The 26,188-nt window shown below is 45.3% G+C and overlaps 1 protein-coding gene across 2 annotated transcripts in view; it reads right to left on the bottom strand.

Annotated features, from left to right (window-relative positions):
- Positions 1-26,188, bottom strand: part of LOC144773447 (transmembrane protein 126A-like) — a 53,548-nt gene that overhangs the window by 17,347 nt on the left and 10,013 nt on the right. For both annotated transcript variants that reach the window (XM_078658477.1, XM_078658476.1), the window contains exon 2: positions 9,767-9,891. In XM_078658477.1, coding sequence (XP_078514603.1) covers positions 9,767-9,885 — 119 coding nt within the window. In that variant the 5' untranslated portion in view covers positions 9,886-9,891. The remainder of the gene's footprint in view (positions 1-9,766; positions 9,892-26,188) is intronic.

The following is a 26,188-nucleotide window of genomic DNA, read 5'->3' on the forward strand; positions in this document are numbered from 1 at the left end:
GTGTGCAATGTTAGTCAGAAAGATGAGAAAATATTGAAGAAGCAAGCTCTGGATTTGCAACCAGAGACGCAGAAAGAAAGAGTTGATGTTAGAACTGAGGGGTGATGCACAAATGTGGCCCCGGTGTCGCTTCAAGGGTGATACAAAGTTGATGCACGGCAGGACTGTCTCCTGCTGGCACAGGGGAGCAATGCTGAAAAAAAGGTTCAGATCCAGTCTGGCGCATGGAGGTATTCATTAGGTGAGGAATCTGGGGTTAGAAGTGTCTACCAAAAAGTGGAAACACCTTTATCTTGAAGTGGCACCTCAAGATACCTCCGGCGTTAGAAAAGGCCCACAATCTGACAAAATAGAATGAGCACCTGCATAAACCCAGATGCTCTGCTTCATGTATGCACCATATGTCTTATTCACAGTTTTGGACGAGGCTCTTTGTTTCTGGGAGCAAAAACCTGTTCCTAGTTGTGGAACCAAAAGAAAAAATTGGTACTCTGCAGAGCTGGAAGAGGGTAAACTTTTCTGTGATCTTAGATCCACATTTACAGTCTTGGCTTCCTCATATTATTGTAGATGTAAGAAACCAAAAATCACAGTAAATGAACTCCTAATCATGCTAAGGAACTCCCATATCACTTCTTAAGTGCTGTCACCCAAAACAACCTAGACAAGGCTACATTCTTCCCAAAAACTCTGCATATATATGTCAGCTTTCTTCACCAATAAGATCATCAATGTATGCACTGCTATGGCACTTTATGTCTGGACAGATTAATAAAAATGCTCCTCCCGGTTTGTAAACATTAACTTCTCCAAATCTTTTAACAACTGTTTATCCCACGGAATCTTTCCTTAAGTATTGAAGTCATTTTAAAAGGAGGCTTCCTTAAATCCTCATGATCTGAATAATTTCCGTCAGATCTTCCTGCTGCTCTCTCTAGGTAAGCTACTGGAGAAACTGGCTTTTGGCCAGTTGAAGATATTTCCAGACGAACACGGCCTTTTGGCACTTTGAGGCAGGGGTTTGAAGAGGGCACAGCACTCAGTCAAAGGTTCATTAGGTTCCTGATGTTCTCAGGAGACTTGCGGACCATGGTGGTGTCGGTCTCTGATTCTGTTCGATCTGTCAACAACCTTCACCGCCACCAACCACAAAATCCTACTTAAAAATCCTACAAACCTTTGCTTTCCTGATATGGTCCTTAAATTGGTAAAATTCTTTATGTGTGGTAGAACTTAGGCAGTAGGTTACTATCCTTCTCATATATAACACACAAATTAGGGAGGGCCTGAGGGACATTTAAAGACCTGCATAGGTTATATCCCCCTGTACTAATATATGAACAACCTAACAAACCTATGGGTCTATCATCTGAGAATTTAATCAGGAATGCATATTATATCTCAGCAACACATTGGTATGCTGAAGGGAAATCAGAGACAAGGATTCTGACTCATGGCGTCATACAGAAGATGGTTAACCCTGTGTTAGCAAAGTGAAAACTATATTCGGATTCCCATCAATATCATGTGTGATCAATATTATCATATGGTCCTCCGTCCTAGGTCTTGTGTCTCTAGATCACAGAGACAGCTATAGTACCCTCCACGGACTTATAGTTCACATGTACCAACATTTGGACAACCATAAGAATCTGATCTGACGGGTAAGTGCAGTGCAAAAACAGAAAAGTGCGTGAAATTTAAAATAGGATAGAGAATCTCATATATAATTTTTATTCAGCCAAGATCCCTTCCTAACTAAAAACCAAGAACAGCGCAAAGCATTACTACTGCAGTTTAACAAATATCTGCATAGGGGCCAACATGTTTCAGCCTTAACGGGAAATGGACCCTAGGCTTTCTTCAGGGCCTCTGTTCTTATATCTAATGCGACTGCAAAACTAGTGTTGGTGAAAAAACTCAATTAAAAGGAAATATTGCTGTAATACATTATTAACAGTAAAGGATATAAATCTCCATAAACTGTAAACTTCACTCCTTCGGCACCTGGTACCTCTGTTGGACCTGTAGCGGAAGAAGCAAAATAAATACACAAAACACGGAAAAACCACCTGTAAGTCAAGGATCATTCCTTCACTCAATTGCCTTTATTATATGTCTGACTTAAGTACATATAACCACTCACCCAGTGTGCCCGGGGAAGAGACCTCATCTCGTCCTGGACCTGGCTCAGGCGTAGTGAGACCCCGCTCTGAAAAGCAAAAGGACACTGGCACTAATCATGGGTTGCAGGACTCATTAGTCCTGTATGATCCCACTTATTACATATACCAGTGTGTATACCTCGCTTTTCAAGCAAACTCTGTGCTTCTTAGATCCTGCTCTCTGGGACCTCACCCTACCCCTCACATCAAATACTCCTCTCATTGTCAAAAACTTAGTAAATCAAGGAGATAGCCAGTAAACCTACAATAAGCACACAAAGTGGTGTGTCTCTGTCAATCTATTCCATCAACTAAGTGTGCTATACTGGCTTCAAAAGTATAGTTAGTAAAGGCCTTATGTGGCTCCTTACCTGTCCGGCGTTGCCTCTGGCCGTGGCTGAGACAGGGGGGAGGCAAGGAACCCTCCTGTGACACTCCTTATCATTGGTCACAGGGGGGCCTATCCACCAATCCGGAATGATTAATTGGCGGTCGAACAAATGATTGTATCTCTAATATATTCTATTTCTAGAGCCGTGTCTCTAGTTCCATCTTGTTGTCATAGTACTCTGATCCTCACTGTGTGCGTAATGTTTTCAAAAGATCGAAAAACTTCTCAGTGGTAAACCTCGATCGCGTGATCTCGCGATATGTCTTTGGACTACAAAATGACATCATGGCGTCAAAATTTGTAGTTTTATTATCCGTTATACTTAATTATGTTGTCTTCGCTAATCCTGTAAAGATGTAGTGTGTCTTATGGGCCATTCAATGTCCACGAGACTGCCGCTTACGAGTTAACAAAAACGGTCAAAAACACAAAGTCGGTGCCTGCCGGTGGAAATCTAGTAGTATCGCGAGACGTGTGCCACTAGACTTGTCTGAACTACAAGATGACGTCACCACGTCTATTCATGTAGTTCATTCTTCGAGACCCAATCATATCGCCAGGCTTGGTTAGAGGCACGCGTTCTCAAAAATATCATGATAACAGAAATACAGTACATTCCCCACTCAGAGGACCCAGTGCCTCATACAGATGGAAATTTGAAGTTTGAAGTTCTTGCACTAATCACATACAGTTCTGATAGTGTCAGTGGGCAAATTACCTAGTGTGGTCACTTTTAACTGAGTGTGGGTGTAATCCCTATTTTCACTTAAGGCTTAGCCAGGGTATGTCATCATTAAGCCCCTGTGTATCGGTACATAATTTAAAAACCCATTTTTGTTCCTTCTTAAAAAGAAAATTAGCTACGTCTGTGACATATGATGATATGAAGGGTTTTTCAAGTACGGTCCATGTAAAGTCTGTTTCTTCATGGTTTTTTACCAGGAAATGTCGTGTCGTGTCGTGTCAACTTGGAGACATTCTTCTTACATCGAAATGTGCTTTTGTGCTCTAGCATGCGAGTCCTCACTTTCCTGGTCGTTAACCCTGGTCAGCACCTTCAATACAAAGTCCAACAGTGTGCAGAAGATCATAAGACGACATTGGCGGATACTCAATAGTGGTAGAGAGAAGATAGAGTATCCGCTCTTTGCGTTTAAAAGAGCTAGTAGTTTGAGAGATTGTCTAGTGCACACTCGTCCACGAGAACAAACAAAGAGACAGTTAGGGACCCTTTGGGACCTACCTGCGATTACAGGGCATCACCCGTGTGGCACTTGCTCGATGTGTGCCCTCACGTGTAGTACCACCAGTATTGACATCGGCACCACGAGACCATGGGAATTGGGGCAATTTACCAACTGTAATAGTGAGAACCTAATCTATCAAATCACATGCCCCTGTAATGAGAAATACATTGGGATGACGACCAGGAAAGTGAGGACTCGCATGCTAGAGCACAAAAGCACATTTTGATGTAAGAAGAATGTCTCCAAGTTGACACGACATTTCCTGGTAAAAAAACATGGAGAAACAGACTTTACATGGACCGTACTTGAAAAACCCTTCATACCATCATATGTCACAGACGTAGCTAATTTTCTTTTTAGGAAGGAACAAAAATGGGTTTTTAAATTATGTACCGATACACGGGGGCTTAATGATGACATACCCTGGCTAAGCCTTAAGTGAAATTAGGGATTACACCCACACTCAGTTAAAAGTGACCACACTAGGTAATTTGCCCACTGACACTATCAGAACTGTATGTGATTAGTGCAAGAACTTCAAACTTCAAATTTCCATCTGTATGAGGCACCGGGTCCTCTGAGTGGGGAATGTACTGTATTTCTGTTGTCATGATATTTTTGAGAACGCGGGCCTCTAACCAAGCCTGGCGATATGATTGGGTTTCAAAGAAGAATGAACTACATGAATAGACGTGGTGACGTCATCTTGTAGTTCTGACAAGTCTAGTGGCACACGTCTCGCGATACTACTAGATTTCCACCGGCAGGCACCGACTTTGTGTTTTTGACCGTTTTTGTTAACTCGTAAGCGGCAGTCTCGTGGACATTGAATGGCCCATAAGACACACTACATCTTTACAGGATTAGCGAAGACAACATAATTAAGTATAACGGATAATAAAACTACAAATTTTGACGCCATGACGTCATTTTGTAGTCCAAAGACATATCGCGAGATCACGCGATCGAGGTTTACCACTGAGAAGTTTTTCGATCTTTTGAAAAAATTACGCACACAGTGAGGATCAGAGTACTATGACAACAAGATGGAACTAGAGACACGGCTCTAGAAATAGAATATATTAGAGATACAATCATTTGTTCGACCGCCAATTAATCATTCCGGATTGGTGGATAGGCCACCCTGTGACCAATGATAAGGAGTGTCACAGGAGGGTTCCTTGCCTCCCCCTGTCTCAGCCACGGCCAGAGGCAACGCCGGACAGGTAAGGAGCCACATAAGGCCTTTACTAACTATACTTTTGAAGCCAGTATAGCACACTTAGTTGATGGAATAGATTGACAGAGACACACCACTTTGTGTGCCTATTGTAGGTTTACTGGCTATCTCCTTGATTTACTAAGTTTTTGACAATGAGAGGAGTATTTGATGTGAGGGGTAGGGTGAGGTCCCAGAGAGCAGGATCTAAGTAGCACAGAGTTTGCTTGACAAGCGAGGTATACACACTGGTATATGTAATAAGTGGGATCATACAGGACTAATGAGTCCTGCAACCCATGATTAGTGCCAGTGTCCTTTTGCTTTTCAGAGCGGGGTCTCACTACGCCTGAGCCAGGTCCAGTACGAGGTGAGGTCTCTTCCCCGGGCACACTGGGTGAGTGGTTATATGTACTTAAGTCAGACATATAATAAAAGCAATTGAGTGAAGGAATGATCCTTGACTTACAGGTGGTTTTTCCGTGTTTTGTGTATTTATTTTGCTTCTTCCGCTACAGGTCCAACAGAGGTACCAGGTGCCGAAGGAGTGAAGTTTACAGTTTATGGAGATTTATATCCTTTACTGTTAATAATGTATTACAGCAATATTTCCTTTTAATTGAGTTTATTCACCAACACTAGTTTTGCAGTCGCATTAGATATAAGAACAGAGGCCCTGAAGAAAGCCTAGGGTCAATTTCCCGTTAAGGCTGAAACATGTTGGCCCCTATGCAGATATTTGTTAAACTGCAGTAGTAATGTTTTGCGCTGTTCTTGGTTTTTAGTTAGGAAGGGATCTTGGCTGAATAAAAATTATATATGAGATTCTCTATCCTATTTTAAATTTCACGCACTTTTCTGTTTTTGCACTGCACTTACCCGTCAGATCAGATTCTTATGGTTGTCCAAATGTTGGTACATGTGAACTATAAGTCCGTGGAGGGTACTATAGCTGTCTCGGTGATCTAGAGACACAAGACCTAGGACGGAGGACCATATGATAATATTGATCACACATGATATTGATGGGAATCCGAATATAGTTTTTCACTTTGCTAACACAGGGTTAACCATCTTCTGTATGACGCCATGAGTCAGAATCCTTGTCTCTGATTTCCCTTCAGCATACCAATGTGTTGCTGAGATATAATATGCATTCCTGATTAAATTCTCAGATGGTAGACCCATAGGTTTGTTAGGTTGTTCATACTATCCTTCTCAACCAAAGACATAATTTTGAGTTGTGGTGTTCGGCAGCAATCTAATTTTATCTCTTTCGCTATCAATCTATGTATACAGCCGCATGCAGCCGACTCCATCAAGCAGGGCTTCGCTTATACATGTATGCAGAGCCTAACTTGAGCCGGTGATTGTTAGTGGGGGCCGCCGGCTCTTGTTTTTGGGACTGGCGGTTGTTTTTTTTTTTTTTTTTACATGAGACATTTACAAATAACAAGAGAACGAAAAACATACAAAGAGGAAAGACTAAGGAAGAAAAAGATGGAAAAACGTCACAAGGGGAGGAAGCAGGAACCTGCAAGACTGAGCTTAAGGGGGAGTGTCTGGTAGTGCATTAAAGAGAGCTGAGGTGAATTGAAGGCTACGCAGCTTTGGTATTCGGTGCACTAAGATTTAATTGCTCCGGCCCCAGGCTACTGAGCAGAGCTTTGGGCACCAGAACTCATTTATTTACAAATTAATCACTGCCTGTATGCAAATGACATCCAGGAAACACTTTTACAGACAGGCTCTCCCTTTTAATGAAGCCCTGATGGACACACTGATGGACTATTAGCCCACACCTTGTTCTTAACCACCAGTAAATAGATAAGTCCTGAAAAGACATAGACCTGTACCTGGTGACACTCTTTTCAAAGTGCAACATCCTACGCCTACATTTAGGTGGTTCTTCAATCATTATCAAGGCACTGACTACTGTCAGCAGTGTGATGAATAACAGAAGCCAGGCCTCTTTAATACATAAATTGTATCATCCTACTTGTTCATTGTGTTCATCTAAACCATCTTTTTGCTAGCAGTTCCCAAAACAGGAACTGTCCCTTAAGGAAATTGATTTACATTTGTTAGCCACGGCGAAGCTGTGAAACTCCCTACTTTATGATCTGCAAGATCAAACAAACTTGCCTCTTTATCATTTTGTCCTGTATTAGTTATGTAGTATTCCCACATATGCAGGCCGGCCTCGGAGGCCTGGCAGCAACAGGGGCTGCTGGAGAGCCTGAGGCTACCTGCATGACCCATCAGCCGTGCCAGACAGGCACATCCGAACTCCCAGGACCCATTACCAAGCTGCTGAGGACATTAACGGCTTAAAATTTAGATCTATCCTGCAATCGGACTGATCCTGATGTTGCAGGTCTCCTGGCTAAAATGCAGCACTGGGTGGAGGAGGAACTGTGACGCTGCCCACAGATTGTACAATGCTACCTGCTACATGTGTGTGAGTGGTGGGAACAACCTAATGGTGCACCTTTTTGGCTCATCTTCTGAGATCTGCGCACTAAGAACTGAGTGTGCGATATAATACATTGTGCTCATCAGACCCCGGGGAGTGTCTGCATGGGGCAGTACAAAATAACTTGTTTAACTGTGTGAAGTGTTCCGTAGGTACTTGTGCTAATGCAGAAGCAGAGGTGGTGGCGCAATCAAATTTTGCCACTATCAAAAGGTTGAGCCAAAGCCTTGAGGCCAGCAGTTTGTACTTGGCCTTGAATGCGAGCAAACGTTTTGGAGGATTGAAACACATGGCAACTTGTCCCCTGCACTTCTGTAAATTACCTGACCACCTAACTGTCTGGAGGTTTGAATAACGGGTGTCATGCATAGGCACCTGCATCGGTGCTGTACATGGTCGAAAGCAACTATAAACAAGGTAAACTTGTTTCAAACCGAGCAGGTCAAGAAAACGCACAAACACTGCCCTGATGGTTGATCCTCCCATTCTCTCTAACTTTCTGCCAATCTCACTGTTGTCGTTCCCCATTAAAGAGTTTGAGACTTTGATCAATAAACAACTCTGCAGATATCTTGAGCTCAACTATATACTGGATCCTTCCCAGTAAGGTTTCAGGGCAGCCTATAGCATTGAGACGGCTCTTCTTGCTGACACCAACTGTATTTGGAACAGTTTGGACACTAGAAATCAGTGGTACTTATATTGCTTGATCTCTCCGCTGTGTTAGATACGGTGTCACATGCAGGGCTGATCAATAGACTTTATGACATTGGGGTGCATTCACTGGCCTTGGGTAGGTTGAAAGATTTTTGGGATGGTAGATCCCAAGGAGTGTCTATTCCCCTTTCAAATCCAGGATAGCAAGTATTACCCGCGGGATGTCTAAGGTATCCTCTTCAAACCCTATGCTTTTTAACATCTATGTAGCCCCATTGGCAAAGGCTGTAAGGCCCTTTGGTATAGAGATTTGGTTTTATGCAGACAAAACCTAATTAATGTTGTTTGGTCAAGACACTGACCAAACGAAAGCCAGTTTTGTGGCTGCTTAGATGAAACAGAGTTCCCGCCAATGACATGGAGGAACACTCAAAGTTTTCTTTGTGGGAAAGCACTTCAGAACTGGTCGGATGACTGGTGGCCCCTAGAATTGGGCAATCTACCTTGTCCAAAAATGGTGATAAAAAAACCTTGGCATTTAAATTGATGAAAAACTTTCTATAGAAAAGTAAGTGAATGTAACGTGCAGTTCCTGTTTTGGTATTTTTCACATTCTTAGCAAGGTGTGTCTGTGGCTTCTATTGTTCTATTGGAAGACAGTCAGATGGGCACTTATAGCTAGTCTCCTAGATTATGGAGATGCACTGCTGGTTGACATGAATCACTCTCTTGCGTCACAATTTCAGGTGGCTCAGAACATGGTGGCACACTTCGCCTGCCATTTACCAGCAGGCTCTCCGACAGGTGAGGTGCTGAGGTCTTTGCACCACACAGTTAGAAAACACTGTATCTTTTTACCCATAAAGCCCTGTATGGTGATGGCTCATTTATCTTCATTCCAGAATCAGTTTCTACCACCCTACTAGGGACTCTTTGATCATCTGGCACTGCTCTTGCTGCTCCTTGCCGTATTCGGACAACTCGAAATGCCAGTTGTTCCTATTTTGGGATCAATCTGTGCAACATGAAAGGATGCGGGAGGACACACCCCTGTAGTCACTCATTGTACCATATTTGTTTCTTTCACTCTATCTGATCATGACCTGTGCAGCATGCTCAGGAACCATATGTTGTAGGATATTCATATGTGCTGTAACATAACAGCCATCTACACCCAGGACCAAGGCTAGCTGTCGCCTGCTTAGGTCATATTTGGTGACAATGAGTAGTGTCGGCACACCCTACTAGGCAACTAACATTACAGGAATGGTGGACCCTTCTTGGTATGCAATTGAAGACATCCTACGCATGCAAGGGAGCAGGCGAGGCATACTTCTTGATGTCCTACCTGCAGACAAGACCGTGGACATTGAGTAAGACTGAACATTGCTGAGACTATGGGGCTGAGATGTGCTATGCAGGCTTAGATTATATCATGCAAGACTGGAAGCAGGTAACATTGGAAGGGACTATGTGTTAGATACTATGCTTAATGTGCGTTGCCAAGTTACTGAAATACCAATGTTACGCTCTCATTTATAAAATAAGTGGAGAAAAAAAATCAGACACACCATGATGGCAATGGTCCAAGAAACAGAAAATCATTAGTACCTGTCACCTTCTGGAAGTTGCTCCAGCTTTTTAATCAAGAATGCCATGACGTCTGGCCTTGAAAGGTCCATCCGGCCCATCTGCGAAGAGTCGGGTTCCACAAAACCTTTCGCCGACATCTTGACCTGAAAATTCAATAGGTAATCTGTAGCACAGTTTGCATGTGTTCATAGCCAATATATAAACTACAAGAAGGAAGGTGGCACAGGTGCCACCCCATTCTAGCATATTTGCAGACAGATATACCAGGCATGTGTACATAAGCTGCCTGGGTAGTGCTAATCAACACAAGCAATTTTTCATCCTTTCTTTGCACAGAAGCCTATGCTATTTTCTAAAAGAGCATAAACCACTACAAAGAGAAGTACAGCTGCATATAAACACAATTTGATGATCCAATACGGTACAAAAAGCACTTCTGTGCACATTAGTAGTCTACGACATCCTGCTACACATAAGCCTCTTCCAACATTCACAGCTTACATTTATTTCTTGGCGAGTTATCATTATACCTTTTTTGCGTATGAAAATGAAGAAATTACACTGTTTATTTATTACCGCATCACCCTAGGAGCATGCACTTTACACTACTTGAACCAGCATCACGTAATACAAACAATATCAATATCAGGGCTAAATACCATGAGCTTTTTAGACAAAATAGAGCGATACAGTCTCCATGGGTTCCCTGCCATCGCCATACCTGTATTTGCGCATCAGCACGGATGAGACACGCAAACGGCTCTATTGCCAGAGCAAAGAGGAGGGGGGACAGGGGGCAGCACTGTCTCATTCCTCTTCTAATAGGGGAGACCTCCAAGAGTGCTCCGTTTGTAAGGACCCTGGCTGACGGGTTGGAATAGAGTACTCGTATCAGTTTTTGGAAAAGTGTGGGCCGAATCCAACGCACTCCAGCACACCCTCCAAGTATTGCCTTTCAACCGTATCGTAGGCTTTTTCGAAGTCGATCAACAATAAAGCGAGGTATGGAGAGAGAAGGTGGTGGCAGGCCAGTGCAACATGGAGGCGTCTCAGGCAGTGCCTTGTGCTACGATTCGGCATGAATCCGCATTGGTCTGGATGTATTAGTGTGTGCTAAGTATTGGTTTAATTTGTATGGCCAGGATTGTGGCGTAGATTATAACTTTAGTGTTGATGAGGGAAATTGGGCTATATTAGGGAAGAGGTGTGGCGCCGCGGCCAGGGCGACTGACTCCGGAATCTGAGGATCACGGTTCGATCCCCGGCACCGGCGGCAGATTAGCCCAGCACCATGTGACTCTGGGCAATAGCTTGCTTAATCTTCCCGACGGCCCCCAGCGCCTAGAGACCCTAACGGGTGATTGTGCGCTTTACAAATGTGGATATTTATTCTGAACAGGTGGCCGAGGGGGGGTTTGTTTTAGGAATGACCACTACGGTGGGCATATCAATTTCTGGGGCGAAAGCGCCTTTCTCGCCCACCTCGCAGTACAGAGCGTGAAGGAGGGGGTGCTAGGGTTTCTTTAAATGCAATATAGTACTCCGCCAGGAACCTGTCTGGGCCAGGCGTTTTCTCAGACACGATCTGCGAGATTGCCTCCTCAATTTCTTCTCACGTGATGGGGTGGTCCAGACGTTGTGTATCGAGTTTCATTAGCCATGGGAGGGGGACATTTTGTAAAAAAGGGAACCGGACTCTGGTGTCTGAGGCTCAACCGCTGAATAGAGTGATGTGTCATAGTTAGCAAAGACCTGCGCGACAGCTGCAGGGATGTGGTGTATGCATCCCTGGTCGTCTTGGATCTCCAGAACTATCTGGTTAGCCAGGGGGCGCGAGGCCAGCCAGTGGAGCAGCTTGCCATTTTTGTCAGCCCAGCCATAAACTAGAGCTGTGGAGGCCCTCCACATCATTTTGGCCGATTCAAGCAATACATCACTTATTTCTTCTCGCAACATATCAAGCTGTGGGCGTTCAGCCTCACCATCCGCCACCACAGTGCTTTGCTCCAGGCGAAGGGCCTGGCCCTCCAGCTTGGAGAGGTGGCTCTTTTGTGTCAAGCGTTTGTGTTTGAGATAACCTTTGGTGTAGACTCTAATCGTGGCCTTGCCAGCTGCTCACAGCGTACCGTGTGAGTCGACTGTGCTCGTTGGTTTGGAAATACCGTTTGTGTTCTTTTCCAATGGCCTGTTCGTGATCCGTGCCTTGGAAGAACCAGGCGTTAAGGCTCCAGATGGGGCGTAGAGCTCCTGATGGGTCCCCTTTGTGTAGGTGAGAGGGGTCAGATATGCCACGAGCTAGGATTTGGATATTGGTGACCGCCCAGCATTCGGTGGCAGGCATAAGTAGCAGATCATTGCAGGAGTGGGTATGGTGGGCAGCGGAGGTGTGAGTATATTGGAGCTTCCTGGGATTCCATGTGCGCCATACATCGCATAGGCCTAGTCTGATGGCCCACCCTGCAAGTCATTTGGCGCTTAGGCTTCTGTGGGAGGACGGTGTCCTGGTGGCAGCTTTAGCGCATTCCATGACTGCTTTGAAATCCCCTCTGACCACTGTCAACCCCTGGAGAAAGGAGAATAGTACATCTACGATGGTACAAAGGGTGGGCTTGAGGGTCGCTGGAGGCACATAAAGTGACATCCGGTTAAGAGTGGCGCCCCCAAGCGTCCCCATAATGGGTACATAATGGCCCTGAGGATCTTTAATCTCTCTGACAATTGTGAAGGGATCGCCGCAAGAGGATCGCCACCCACCAGGAACCCCTTGAGAAGCCTGAGTGCCAGACCCTATCGAATCCCTGGCATGCAAGGGACAGTGGTTTCCCAAGAGATGCGTCTCCTTCAGAAAAAGGATGTCTGGGGTGGACCGCTGTGAATATTTTAGCACCGCCGTGTGTTTCACCTTGTCCAGGCCTCCGTTGATGTTCCAGGAGAGGACTCGTAGGGCCTCACACTCATTGTGGGGTGTAGCCATGTCACTTGGGTGTGTGTATGTGTGTAAGAGGGCATCCGATCAGGCAATCCATTGCATTTGATTGTCCAGGGCTACAAAATGGGAGTAAGCATCGTGCCCTGGGTCGAGGCTGGCGCACATGTGTAACAAAAACATTGTGCCAAGTGCTGGAAGAAAACACTTTGTTAATATTAATGAGATGGGTCGAACTGCGACCCGCTTCGATTTGGTATTTTGTGAACCAACCGATTTGTACACAGGTCGTTTCACAAAAAAACAATTCATTCAGCAAACTTCGCGCAGTTTTACAGAATGTACTGCACGTACATCAGGCCCTTTATCCCTATAAGTACTTGGGCAAATCTACACAAATATTAAACAGGCTCTCTGTAAAGGCAGAGCAGGATGGATCATCTCAACCTGTATTAAAGTGATCAGACCCTTGTGGTCTCCCTCCACTACCCGAACACAGTGACCGTTCACTTAAGTGATGCTGCGTAGAATCATCCTTGATGTCAAAATTGTGCTTTTTCCTGTTCATGTCTTTATAATTATGACCTCTCTCTATCAATCAATCAATCATTTGTAAAGCGCACTACATAACCGGGAGGGTCTCAAGGCGCTGGGGAGGTGCTACTGATCGAACAGCCAGGACTTGAATATCCTCCTGAAGGTCAGGAGGTCTTCGGTCTGTCGTAGGCTCAGTGGGAGGGTGTTCCATGTCTTAGCGACGAGGTGGGAGAAGGATCTCCCGCCGGTGGTTGTTCTTCGGGTGCGCGGGACGGTGGCGAGTGAGAGGTCGGCGGAGCGTAGCTGGCAGTTGGGGATGTAAAAGGAGAGCTGTCTGTTGAGGTAGGCTGGGCCGGTCTTGTGGAGTGCTTTGTGTGCGTGGATGAGGAGCTTGAAGGATATCCTCTTGTTGACAGGAGCCAGTGCAGGTTTCTCAAGTGGGGGTGATGTGGCCGTGTCGTGGTACGTCGAGGATCAGTCGTGCCGAGGCGTTTTGAATGCGTTGTAGTTGTTTGATGAGCTGGGTCGGGGCTCCCGTATAGAGGGCGTTTCGGTAGTCCAGTTTGCTGCTGACGAGGGCCTGGGTGACTGTCTTTCTTGTATCTGTCGGGATCCATCTGTAGATCCTGCGGAGCATGCGGAGGGTGTTGAAGCAGAAGGAGGAAACGGCGTTGACTTGATTGGTCATTGAGAGCGTTGAGTCGAGGATGATTCCCAGGTTGCGTGCGTGGTCGGTGGGTGTCGGGGCTGCCCCCAGTGCCGTCGGCCACCAGGAGTCGTCCCAGGCTGAAGGGTTGGAGCCGAGGATGAGGACCTCAGTCTTGTCCGAGTTCAGCTTCAGATGGCTGATCTTCATCCAGTCGGCGATGGCCTCATTCCTTCGTGGAGGTTGGCTTTGGCGGTGGTGGGGTACTTGGTGAGGGAGAGGATCCGTTGAGTGTCGTCGGCGTAGGAGACTATGTTGAGGTCGTGCTGTCGGGCGACGTGTGCGAGCGGGGCCATGTAAATGTTGAATAGTGTCGGGCTGAGGGAGGATCTCTGTGATATCTCTACACCTCTCCTTGTCTTTCTGGTCATCTCTCCCCTTCCAATCTCTCCTTTCTTCTCCCTTTCTCTCCATATTTCTCCACGTGGGGCCAACCCTCTTGCTCACTCTTCTCCTCCCCTTCCCCGAGGTGGCAGTTGTTGCAAAATTGTTAAATTGTTCTTGTTTGGTTAAACAGATGGGTAAAATGTTTTATAAAACTTAGCTGCAAAACCGCCATGGCTGGGCGCTTTAATTTCTTTGAGTGTGCAGAGTCTGCTTTTATCATTTCCTCTGTGGAAACTGATTTATGTAAGGTCTTCTTGTCTTCCTCTGACAGGTGAGGCAATTTCAATTTATTTGAATAATTAGAGCATTGTTCTGGCATTGTGTTGGTCATCAGAATACAGACCTTCATAGAATATTATGAAGATTTCTAGTAATTTTGGGGCATTAGTTTGGATACATTTTTATGTTCTGTAAGGGAAGTAAATCTTTTTTGGTTTTGTTTATGCTTGAGGGATGAGGCTAGCAGTTTGGTGGCTTTGTTGGCCTCACATAGTTTAAGGCCTTTAAATCTATTAATCCACACACCAGCTTTTTCACTTAAAGCCTTGTATTCACATTTTTTGTTTGTGAAACAGGAGAGAGTTTTTTATGTCTCGATTTTTAATGTGTAGTGATTCAAGTTGTTTTATTTCTTCTTTCAATGTAATTAATAAGGGTTATTAGTTTTATCGATTTTCGCTTTCATGTTGATTAGTGTGCCCCTTAAGGTTGCTTTTAGAGCATCCCAGAATGTTTGTATATGCCCCGTCAGTGAAGTGTTATCTGATGTACAATTTGATATAGTTTCTTTAATTTTTTCTATTTTGTCTGGATTAGCTAAAATGTCATTGTTAAATCTCCAAATGTTTGCTTGGGGTTTGTACCAGCAACCAATATAGTGATTCAGGAGTGATCGGAAAGAAGTTGTGAATAAATGTTTGCCTGGTTTATTAATTAGGTGTAGATTTCAGGGATGACAATATATTCAATTCTACTGTAGAAATTAAGTTTTTGTGGGGCAGAAAAGAAGGTGTAGTGCCTGGAGTTTGCGTTTTGAAGTCTCCAGGTATCCTTTAAGTTGTAATTGGTATAGAGCTTCTGTAAAACCTTATGGGCTTTGGGAGGGTGGTACTTGTAGCTAGACTGGTACTCAAGAATCATACCTAGTGGTAGGTTAAAATCGCCTCCAGCTATAATTAAATCTTTGGGTGGTAACTGGCCTATGTTGTATGATATAGTATTTCAAAAGGAGGGGTCATCATTATTGGGGCGCATATGTTAACAACATGAATATTTGAGTCTCCTCTGCTTAAAATGGATATCATCTATCTACCCTCGGTGTTGGTAATATAGGATAGGTTTCAAGTTTGTGGTAGGGTTTTTTTGTAAATTCGCGATGATTCTTTTTAAGGTCTCGACTACAGCATTGCTTTAGCAATGCATGTTTGTCGAGATTATAGTAAGGCTTACAAAAGTCCACCCAAACTGCGGATCGGGTACAGTTCATGTGAGCCGGGCATGTGCACATCGCACACCATCGGCATCAGACTCAGACTTCAAAGGAAGCCCCGCTCCCGCCACCCAATGTCGCTCCCCTGCCCCCGCACCCAGCCCCAAACTGATAGCTCGCTCTGCGTGGCATTTGCTCTGGATAACTCTCATTCCCCTGCGAGCATTTGGCTTTCACCCAGCACCAAACCAATGTCTCGCTCTGCGTGGCATTTGCTCTGGACAAAACACAGTTCAAAATATAAAAGCACTCTTACCAGGCTCATGCGCGTTGAAAATAATGAGGAATGATAGCTGGCAGCAGATGTTGTCATCCCCACACCACGTCATAAAGTGTTCTGTGAAACAAGGAGATTTACACCACTCCCATGGTTGTAACGCTTAGAGCCCCTCGCTTCTTTGTTTTTTTCCCCTTCGTATGCAAATTTGCTTCATTGAGAAGGTTCTTCTTGCTGTGACCTCACCCACTTTATTCAGCCTTCGTTTCCTCCTCGCAACCTTTCAACTTCCGCTCGTAGTGCCCAGACAAAGCGTTGCCCCGCGCACCCTCCTCTGGCTCTGTGCCCCTCCTCACCCTCCCACTGCCCTCATTCTGGCCTCCACGTTCGCACTGTTCTCTCGCTCTCTTAAATCCGACTAAAGCAGAGTTGCCTGGCCCAGATCCCCAGCCTTCTTGCTCCTAGGTGTTTGTTTTCCAGTGTGGAATGAGATAGAGCATTGTCTGTAATGTCTGAAGGTCTGAGAGGGAAAAGAAACACGCTGACCATCCCTACTGAACTGTTGTGTGCGTTCTTAAATCGGAAACTATTTAACGTATTCCAGATTCTCTCTCCCAGCGACCCGATTTTCCTTCTTCATTTGTTTATTAATTTAGTTTTAGAACTATCGGAAGCGTTAGTCATTTTTTTTCCCTCTTAAATCCTCCAGATATTCCCTTCATTGTGCTAAATGTTTTTGCTTCTAGCCTTTATTATTTGTTTTTACAGATTGAGAGCCCACCAGCTTCACAAACAATGTTTTGTAAAAAACACAAAACAAACATTAACCAAGACAAAACCAGACTTACTGGCTTTGTCAGTTGCCCTTTTGCTTTTCCAGTGTTTTCGTTTATTTCTGACTGCTTCCTCTCACCTTATTGCCTTACCCCCATCTCCCAGCCCCTTACACCCTGTTCCCAGTTGTTTGCCCCAGGCTCCTTCCTCAGCTCCCTGCTCCAACTCATGTTTCCAAACTGGGTGCCAGTTAAGCCTCTCTTGGGGCCTGATTCGTTATGCAGTCAGGCAGAATACACACACAGAAGCTGTGAAGAAAGAGCCGGTGGCAGGGTTTATTTATTTTTTCTGACACTTGTGGGAGAGCTGCCATCGCCTACACTAAAATAGGTGCACAACACTATTAAGCTCAAAGCAAAGTTATCAGGACAACGGCACTAAAATGCTTCATTTCCCACTACATTTCTCCCAATGATCCTCTCACAGGGCCCCCATTTCTCCTGGTGAATGTGCTTCTACAGCTCATGCATACACATCCACTTCTTCAGCCAAAACGCATTCTGTCACAGCCCAATCAGTTAGAAATCCATGGGTGAGCCCAGCCGTCAGAGTGGGCCTGGGCGCTATCAGGAGGCGTCAGAGGGTCAGTCCATGGGGTCTGGGGGTATCTATCGCCCTCATTCTATCTATCTATCGCCCTCACCCTATCTATCGCCCTCTCTCGATCTATCGCCCTCACTCTATCTATCTATCGCACTCACTCTATCTATCTCCCTCACTCTAGCTATCTGTCTATCTATCAATCGCCCTCACTCTATCTATCTATCGCCCTCACTCTATCTATCGCCCTCACTCTATCTATCGCCTCACCACAGCATCACTCAGCACCACCACAGCATCACTCAGCACCACCACAGCAGCACTCAGGGGCACCACAACATTACTGTGCGCTATCACAGCATCACTGAATGCCACAGCATTACTCGTCGCCACCACAACATCACTCAGCGCCACCACAGATCAATCTGTGCAACCATTCAACAACAACAACTGGTTCAAATATGTTCTCTCAATGTTTCAAGCTTTATTACAAATGTCACAAAAAGATGGTAATATTTCACTTCTGTTCTTGGATTTTCGTCACAATAAAATACACTGAACATAATCTTCACAAAAGTTATTTACAAAAGTTTAAGCTATTGCCATTATAAATTACAGTAAGCTTTATTTAAGTATTAATTATTAAAAAAATTAAAAGCCATTGTTATTTGTAATATCAATACATCCAAGTCACGTAAATACCACACATATTGCATTACAAATGCTATAGGTGTCACATTTGCGAAAGTTAAAACTATTGGCATTGTAAATGACAAAGCTATTAATTTCGCTATTTTCAAAACCAACACATAAATAAACAAGCACTGGCGTTGCCAATAGGTTTCGCATTTGGAAAGTTGGAGCTATTGGTTTTGTAAATGACATTTTATGTTTATATATTGTTATTGACAATGCCAATAACGATATATAAATATAAAATGTCATTTACAAAAACCAATAGCTCCAACTTTCCAAATGCGAAACCTATTGGCAACGCCAGTGCTTGTTGGGAATAACTGTTCAAAATCTAGTTTTCCGATGCTTAGACGTAAAGAAGGAAAACCGAAGTTGTTACCCACTTTTCTGATGTCATCTGAGGAAGACCTTCCTTCTCCTGTGTCCTGCTGTCTTACCCCGGGTGTCCAGAGATCTAAGCGTTGGACAAATGGTGGCTGATGGCCTATCTTGCCTTCTACCGCCTCTCCTGGGTCCCCACAGACTTGAGGGAGGCGGTTGATCTTGGACATAGCTGTTGTTACACCACATGCCCCCTTGCCCGGTCAGCATAGGTCAATGGAGACTTGCACTGGCAGAGGTGTGGTTGATAGGAGGCCAGGTGTTTTTTTAGGGGATGCCGTGTTTTGTAAGACTCTTCCATTACGTGCTTATATGGATGTTGAAACAGGGGCAGGTGATTGAGCGGACATATGATGTAAAGCTGAAGCTGGGTTAAAAAGTGAATAACTCGAGGTGTTTCCGCCTCCAGGTTTTGAGTGACGACGTAGAAAACTCGAGCTTAACGCCCGGTGTCTATTTAAGGTCATTGCGAGCCAGTTATAATTGTGTGGTGGCTCTGTTTCTTACCTTTGTTGCTTGTTTATGTCTCTGACAGAGGGAACATATTTACTGTAACACATTCAATTGGTGTTAAAGAACGTTTACTGTAAATACATGCAGAGCATGGTTGCAGTGATGTGCTGAGACTGCAGACTGTAGCTCAAGGAGGCAGTCCACAGTCACAGTCTATGTCTTCCTTTCAGTAATTCTCAGTGCCATCAAACATGACTGCCTGGCCAGTAGCTGTGCAGATTGCGGCAGGAGAGTTACAGAAAAAAGAGAATAATTCTCTTAATTAAGTTGGGTATGCTGCCATTTAAGGTGTCCGACAAGGTTAATGTGTCCAGATGAGTATATTATATTGTATTGCATGTCGCAATTATGTACTGCTAACACCGCTTAGGCACTCGAGTATGAGGACACATGTAGTTGTTACATGTGGAAATATACGAGTTGCAGTTTAATTTTTACACTAACAAAACAGAAATATGGATAATTACAGAAAAAATGGGGAAAACAAAGTGTGGTTAAATGCAGACTTAAATCGAGAACAAGATGTAGGATTGGCCACTGGAATACACATTGTCTATAAAAACGTATGCACCCGCACTCACCGACTGTCTTCTGGTGGGCGGGGCTCTCCTCCTCACACGGGAGCCTTGCTCCCTGCAGCACTCCTCCGGCGGTCGCTTTGGGGCCGCGGGCGGGGTTCCTCTCCTCCTGGGCTCTCCTAGATGCAGCAGGGCTCCCTCGCATCACGGGAGCCCTGCAAACCGGCCGCCATGCTTCTTCTTTCTTCCCCCCGGGCTGCGGGGGCGGGCACTTCCGGCCGGCCGCGCTGGGATTGGCCGGCCGGCCAACCACTTCCGGGTCGCTGCGGGCAGCGCAGCGGCCCTTCTCCTTAGGTAGGCAGGCGGGGGCTGATTTTTACGGGCAAATGCCGGGTGGGCACCGGCTCTAGATCACCATCAATCGGGGCGGGAGTGGACACGGACGGCGGGAGGGGGCGGGAGTGGACACGGACGGCGGGAGGGGGCGGGAGTGGACACGGACGGCGGGAGGGGGCGGGAGAGGACACGGACGGCAGGAGGGGGCGGGAGAGGACACGGACGGCGGGAAACGTGCACAGGACAGCGAGGGGACAGCGCATCAGTGAAAGGGGAGGGAACGGGAAAAAACGTAACTCCGCCCTGGGAAAAAATCTCGGGAACGCCCCCGAATCTGGTCCGGCCTTGACGGACAGATCTCTGTTCCAATGGCTAGCCTCCATTTATGGAGCTAGCCAATGGGACAGGGGGGCGTATTCCATTCTCCTTACTGGAAATCAAGAGATTTCTCTGGAGGCGGAGCTAAGAGCTCCGCCCTCCAGCGAAACCTAAAAATGTGTCATTTACAATACCAATAGCTTAAACTTTCCTAATGCGAGACCTATTGCATTGCAAATGCTTGTTTTGTGTATTGCAAGGGAGCAAGTGACTTCTGCGACCCAATTATTGCTGAATGTATTGGCTTCTTTTTGTGGAATTCTCATGTCTTGTAGTATAAGGATGTCCACTTTGGTTTTGAAGAGGTAGTCCACTATTTTGTGGCTTTGTAGTGAGCAGTCTAAACCCTTCACATTCAGGGAGACAATATTGAGATTGTGAGTGGGTGTGGGACGTGTCATGTCAATTAAAGTAGGGTTGGTATGCAAAAAGAATAACTATAGTAAAACAGAACACTTGGCTAGACTTATAGTCCCTTGTCAGTTATAGATATAAGAAGTAACTGATTTTGGAGTGAGTATTGGCATTGCGTTAAGCTATTCCTCATTGGGTATCGTAATTGGGATAGGAGCCAGTTAGTATCTTATGTGGACCTAGTCTGAGTGTGTACCTGAGACTCGGGTAAGACCTTCTACACATATGTCTCTGAATAATGGAAACAGAAACAAAGAAGTTCTTAACGGAAAAAAACAAAAGAACAATGAAAGAAAGGAAAAAGTCCACCCTCAACCCCCCTGTGCTATCCTCCCTCCCCCTGGTCCTCGTTGCACAACAGCGATGATGCATTGGCTGTGATGCGATGCAGAGTTTGACGTTGATGCTGTTGTCTTGGGAGATGCAAGGTCTTTCCTTTAAGAGCGTTGCATAGTGGTGGTTCCAAAGGTGAGCCACATGGATGCAGAGATGCGTTGGTTCACGCAAACAGGGGCGATGAGCCAGTTCCGTTTCAGCAGCAGTGATAGGTTGGACAAGTACCTTACGCTCACTTCCAAGGGTCCAGGACTGGAATGGCAACACTTGGCAGAGAATACGCAGAGATGGCAGAGTCCAGGTGAAAAAGCAGGATAGCTGGAAGTCGTTTATGTACTGAGACCTCAGATCGGGAGGCAAGCCAGTAAGCCCTTGGAGACACTCTGTGTTCTAAGGGTCAAGTGATGCAGGTCCAGTCCTTCTCACCTAGACCAGTAGGGCAGCAGGCAGCACAGCAACACAGCAGGTTTTCCAGAGCAAGTGGAAGTCCTTCAGCAGCACAGTAGTCCTTTCTGGCAGAGTGTCCACAGGTCCAGAAGTGTACTGAGTTGGCAGGGTCTTAAGTCCAGTTATTATATCCACAGTGGTGCCTTTAAAGTGGGGTAGACTTCAATGAAGGGCTTTCAACTGCACAGAGGTCCATCCTTCCTTCCTTGGATCCAGACTCACTACAGGGGGGTATGCGACCCGGTGTGTGTGGGCAGGACACAGCCTACTGAGGTGTAAGTGTGAGGCTGTGCCCAGCTCTTCCCTCCCATCCTGTCAGATTGGCCCATCACATCACACCAAAGCTCCCTTTGTGTGTGACTGCCTAGAGGGAATACACAAAGGCCAGCTGTCACCAGACATGCAATCAGATCAGATACAGGCTGCAGGTACAACGGGATAAGGAGCAGTAAAATGGTAACATTCTAAACGTGGTAAAACGATAAATTTGACTTTGCCATTAATGATGTTTTATCAGCAAAGGTACTAAACATGAAAGATCGCCCTCCTTCTAATTGGGAATTACAGCTTATTAGATGTAATGAGGAAGCCCTAATGTTAACCTATGGGAAAAGTAGGCCGTAGTGAAAAACAAATTTGAGACATGTAAAACTTAAAAGTATACGTCCTACCTTTTAATTACACAGCACCGTGCCCTATGGGCTACCTATGGTCTACCTTAGAGAAGCAGCAGGCAGGGTTTCATGCCACAATTCTACAGCAGGTCTTCTGTTCTCTGGTCAGCAGCTCTTCTTTGTCTGTATCTTCTTTGTAACCACTGAATCTGGAGTTCAGGGTCCAGGGATACGGCAGTTCGGGCTGGACTGTTCCCATGAGGCACAGGGTCAGACTGATTTGCATATAGCCATGTCTGAACTGGGGTGGCAGAGTGGGCTAAAGAACGGTGATGGATTAAACCCAGATCTTTTGACTGGGTGTGAGTGTTTTATTGATTCAGATGCTCCGTCCATCTCCACCCCCTTTTGTCAAGAACTGTGGCCCGAGCATTGGCTGCTAATAATACCACCATTTGCTGGAGTCGAATGGCAGTCCGTGCGCACTGTTCAGCCGACTTGGGAGCTGGTTGAGCTGCTTGCTAGTATGTAACACTCTTGATTAAATCCCCGCGCGGCACGGCATAAAGATTAGATACTGATTGCCAATGGCTAGTACCGCGACATTTTGGCAGTGAGGTCAGGAGTGTGAGTTTCCATGAGACTCACAGTTATAGGCAAGTGCGTGGGACAGGTCCTTAGGCTGCCGCCCACCCGTGGCCTGAGCGGTCAGCAGTTGAATTTCAGATTAGTAGCTCACGGAGCTAGCTTCTCTGTGGTAATGAGTGAACGACCTGACCCTGCCAGGCTCGGCGGCGGCTCACTAAACACGGACTGCGGCAGCCGTTTGCAGCTCAGCTGAGTTGTTCACCAGGCACTGAGAGAGGCTACTCTCGCTGACCGTTGGCTGTAGCTGCAAAAGTAAGTGTGCCTAGAGCGAGGGGCATAAAATTATTTGCGGACGCGCTGGTGGTGTAATGCTTTAAATTACAAAGTGCCTGCACGACACACAATCCGCACTTGCAGCCACACACACTTTATTTACACATTTTAGCCTGACTTGCACAGACTGCAGTGCTGCACTACCTACTAACAGTCTTACACAAACGGTCAACACATTCGACCTCTATGGGCGGTGCAGGACGTGCATGATCTGCACGATGTATTCGGAGCCTGCCCTGCATGATGAAAGGAGCGGGGGTCTGAGTGAGCGTAAATCTAGAAAGTCAAACAAAACCTTAGCTACATTCAAATTGTACCACCTGTGTCCAAAGCCAGCACCAGCCACGTGTCTGCAGACAGAGTGTGGCTTTTTACTACACAAAATATTTTGAGACTAAGACAACAAGCATTGACATAGCCAATAGGTCTCGCCTTTGGGACCTTATAAGTATTTAGCCATGCAGCACATTATCCTGGGTGCCAGAACATTTACTGTTCTTTATTGTGTAATGTCTAGAACAGCGTGGTGTGAGCAGCCGTCACGTTCGGTAAAACAACATAAACCCGAATTAAAGTATGAAGTGTTTTGTTAAACTTCATAAAGCACACTTGTGCAAATAGTTACATCCTGAGGAGCCGTAGTAGGACAGTTTGTACTCATGTAAGCTTTCAGAAAACTGTGGCCATCAGAGCACTCACTTAGAAGACAGTCACAGGTCTTTCTTGTGCAGGAACACACGGATGCTAGACCCAAGTTGTGCTGACCTAAAAATCACAGTGAGACAGTGAAGCCAAGTGCTAACCTACAAATGTGCTTTTTTATTACAAGGTATGCGATCAGCTGCCTGCCGCTCAGTGTTTAATGACTCAGACTCACTACCAACGGACACAACAACGAGGATGTCTATTGTAAAATGTCCTAAATACTGTGTGGCACCCGGCCGCCCATGCTGAGGCACTGGCAATCGCCGCCTTCTGGTAGGAGGCCTGAACCTGCCCGGCTGGAAGCAATTTTCATATGCTCAGCTCTCCACATGTTGGAGGGGCAACACTTCTCCGGCCCCCCACCTGACCTAGAAAACATAATCTGCCCACTTGTGATGGTGCAAGGGGGCAGAGGCGCACTTGTATGGTCCTGTCAGGGTCACCGTGCACAGTCACTGAACTCCGTTCGGTCAGCAGTATGACCCCTCTGCGTCAGCCCAGAGACCCTTTGCCTTAAGCAGTTCACCAGAAGCAAGACTGAGGCCAGTAAGCTGTGTGACCTGAACTGATGCATGATTTGCGGCGACTTAAAACTGTCCTGAGCTCAAAGACAGTGAGAGATAACCTCAGATAGTGCCCCAGCCTACCGTACGTAGGATGCCAATGCAGCATAGTAAACCACTGGTAAGCAGGGTGCCACCTTTTCCAAAGAAATACCTGCCATTTGTTCACCTCGTGTTTAAGATTTAAGAGTCAAACATGATATATAATCTTATAAAGACTCTCTTTATAAAGTTTATTCTGTCTGCTTACTATAATTAGCAGCCAGTGATCATTAAGTTGGCAGCTCCAGAACATTGTAAAGTGCCTTCTTCTTCTTACTGTTTAAGGTATGAACTAATGAGCAAAACATACCAGCTTTAAGTGCTTTTCACAATGTTTGCAAAGGCAATAAAATACTCCTCATGCCAATAAAAAGACAACCAGGTGTAACTCTACTGGTAAGTGGCCAGTTCAGGAGGGCTTACCTGTGAACTGCTGCAGTTAATAAAGGCAATAATCCCCAGAGGTCAGTCCAGCCCTGGTGAGACACAGGTGTTTATTACTGGGAGGATTGTGAATGTGCAGACTGAGAAGCATTCTCTACAGAATTTGAGCTGGACCAGGCCTGGTCCTATTTATGAGGTGACATTTGGGAAAGAAAGCGACTTTGAGGGTCACATGGAACTGGAGAGGGGATACACGGTTTCGTTCTGGTGCTTCTCAGCACAGTTTGATCAGTTTATGCAGAGGGAGGATAAGGCAAGTGGTTCTGCTTAAGTCCACCCATGGGAGATCTATCCTGTTTTTGTGGTCGGTACTTATTTGGTACAGTCAGGTTCCACAGTGCACTTCCATTTCAGATGCTTTGCAGCAGTTGTAAGATCTTAAAGGTTCATGTTGCTCAAATACGTTTAATTTCTGATATTTATATTTTGCTGTCGACTTGAGAGAAAGTGTCACTCATAGTCGTTGAAATGTCACTCGTAATTACATTGAAATTATGAAAATGTCACTCAAAGCAATCTGAAACCTAGGGAGCTGTGTATACGAGAATAAGTAAATTCACAAATGTTCATATGAATCAAACCGATATTAATAGCTCTCCTTTCTATACAGTGTACACTCTGCTTCTCCAATTTCATGTGCTCATGACTAAACACACATGCATTGCTATAAGCGATTACATTAATTGACCATGATGAGTCACTTAAGATGCTCATGTCATCTGCCTTGTCCACTATGCAAGCATCTCATTTTTTAATCGCAGACATATAAATAGCATCATATTGCTATTAGCGTGGCTGTGCAGCGCGGTGGGTTGCAGATACCTTCTCTCCCAGGTCTCAATGATTTCGTCACAGAACAGTGTGTATTAGTTTTGAGTAGGAATTTGGTGGAGGTGTATATTACGTTAATAAGTTTGACTCTAGCTGGATTATGTCCTTACCAGTGTCATTCAGGGTTGCTCATGAGAATGCACTTTATTAGCAAGCATTAAAGGCAAGGTCTATGATAATGGTGGACAGAAATCAAGTGCATGCAATAAAATAAAATGTCTCTTGGTGCAACAATAATGGATGGTATTATTACTCAACACGATACTGCTCGTTCTACCGACTTAACAATGATGAATGCCTGGGTCGATTTGTGGGAATTTCAAACTGTAACCTTCAGTTAACACACAGACCTCAAAGGGCACTCAAGTCATTTTAAGGCTGACTACCAATACCTTTATGAAAATCCTAATTTTAAGGTTTTCGAAACAGATGAACGATGAAATGACATGCAATGAAAATTGGAGCTTTTAAAACGGGTGGTTATTCCAAGGAGTGCAAACAAGCACTGGCAAAGTCAACACTTCTGTCTATTTTTGTTAAGGGAAGTATATGGTAATAGTTGGGCGACTTTGTGTATGTTTCCCCAACTGTCACGGAGAGGCTGATAATGAAGAAACATTGTAGGAAACACCAATATGGAAACTGGGAGAAGGGCTCACTTTAGG

Source organism: Lissotriton helveticus, chromosome 8 (assembly GCF_964261635.1).
Source record: "Lissotriton helveticus chromosome 8, aLisHel1.1, whole genome shotgun sequence".
NCBI lineage: Eukaryota > Metazoa > Chordata > Amphibia > Caudata > Salamandridae > Lissotriton > Lissotriton helveticus.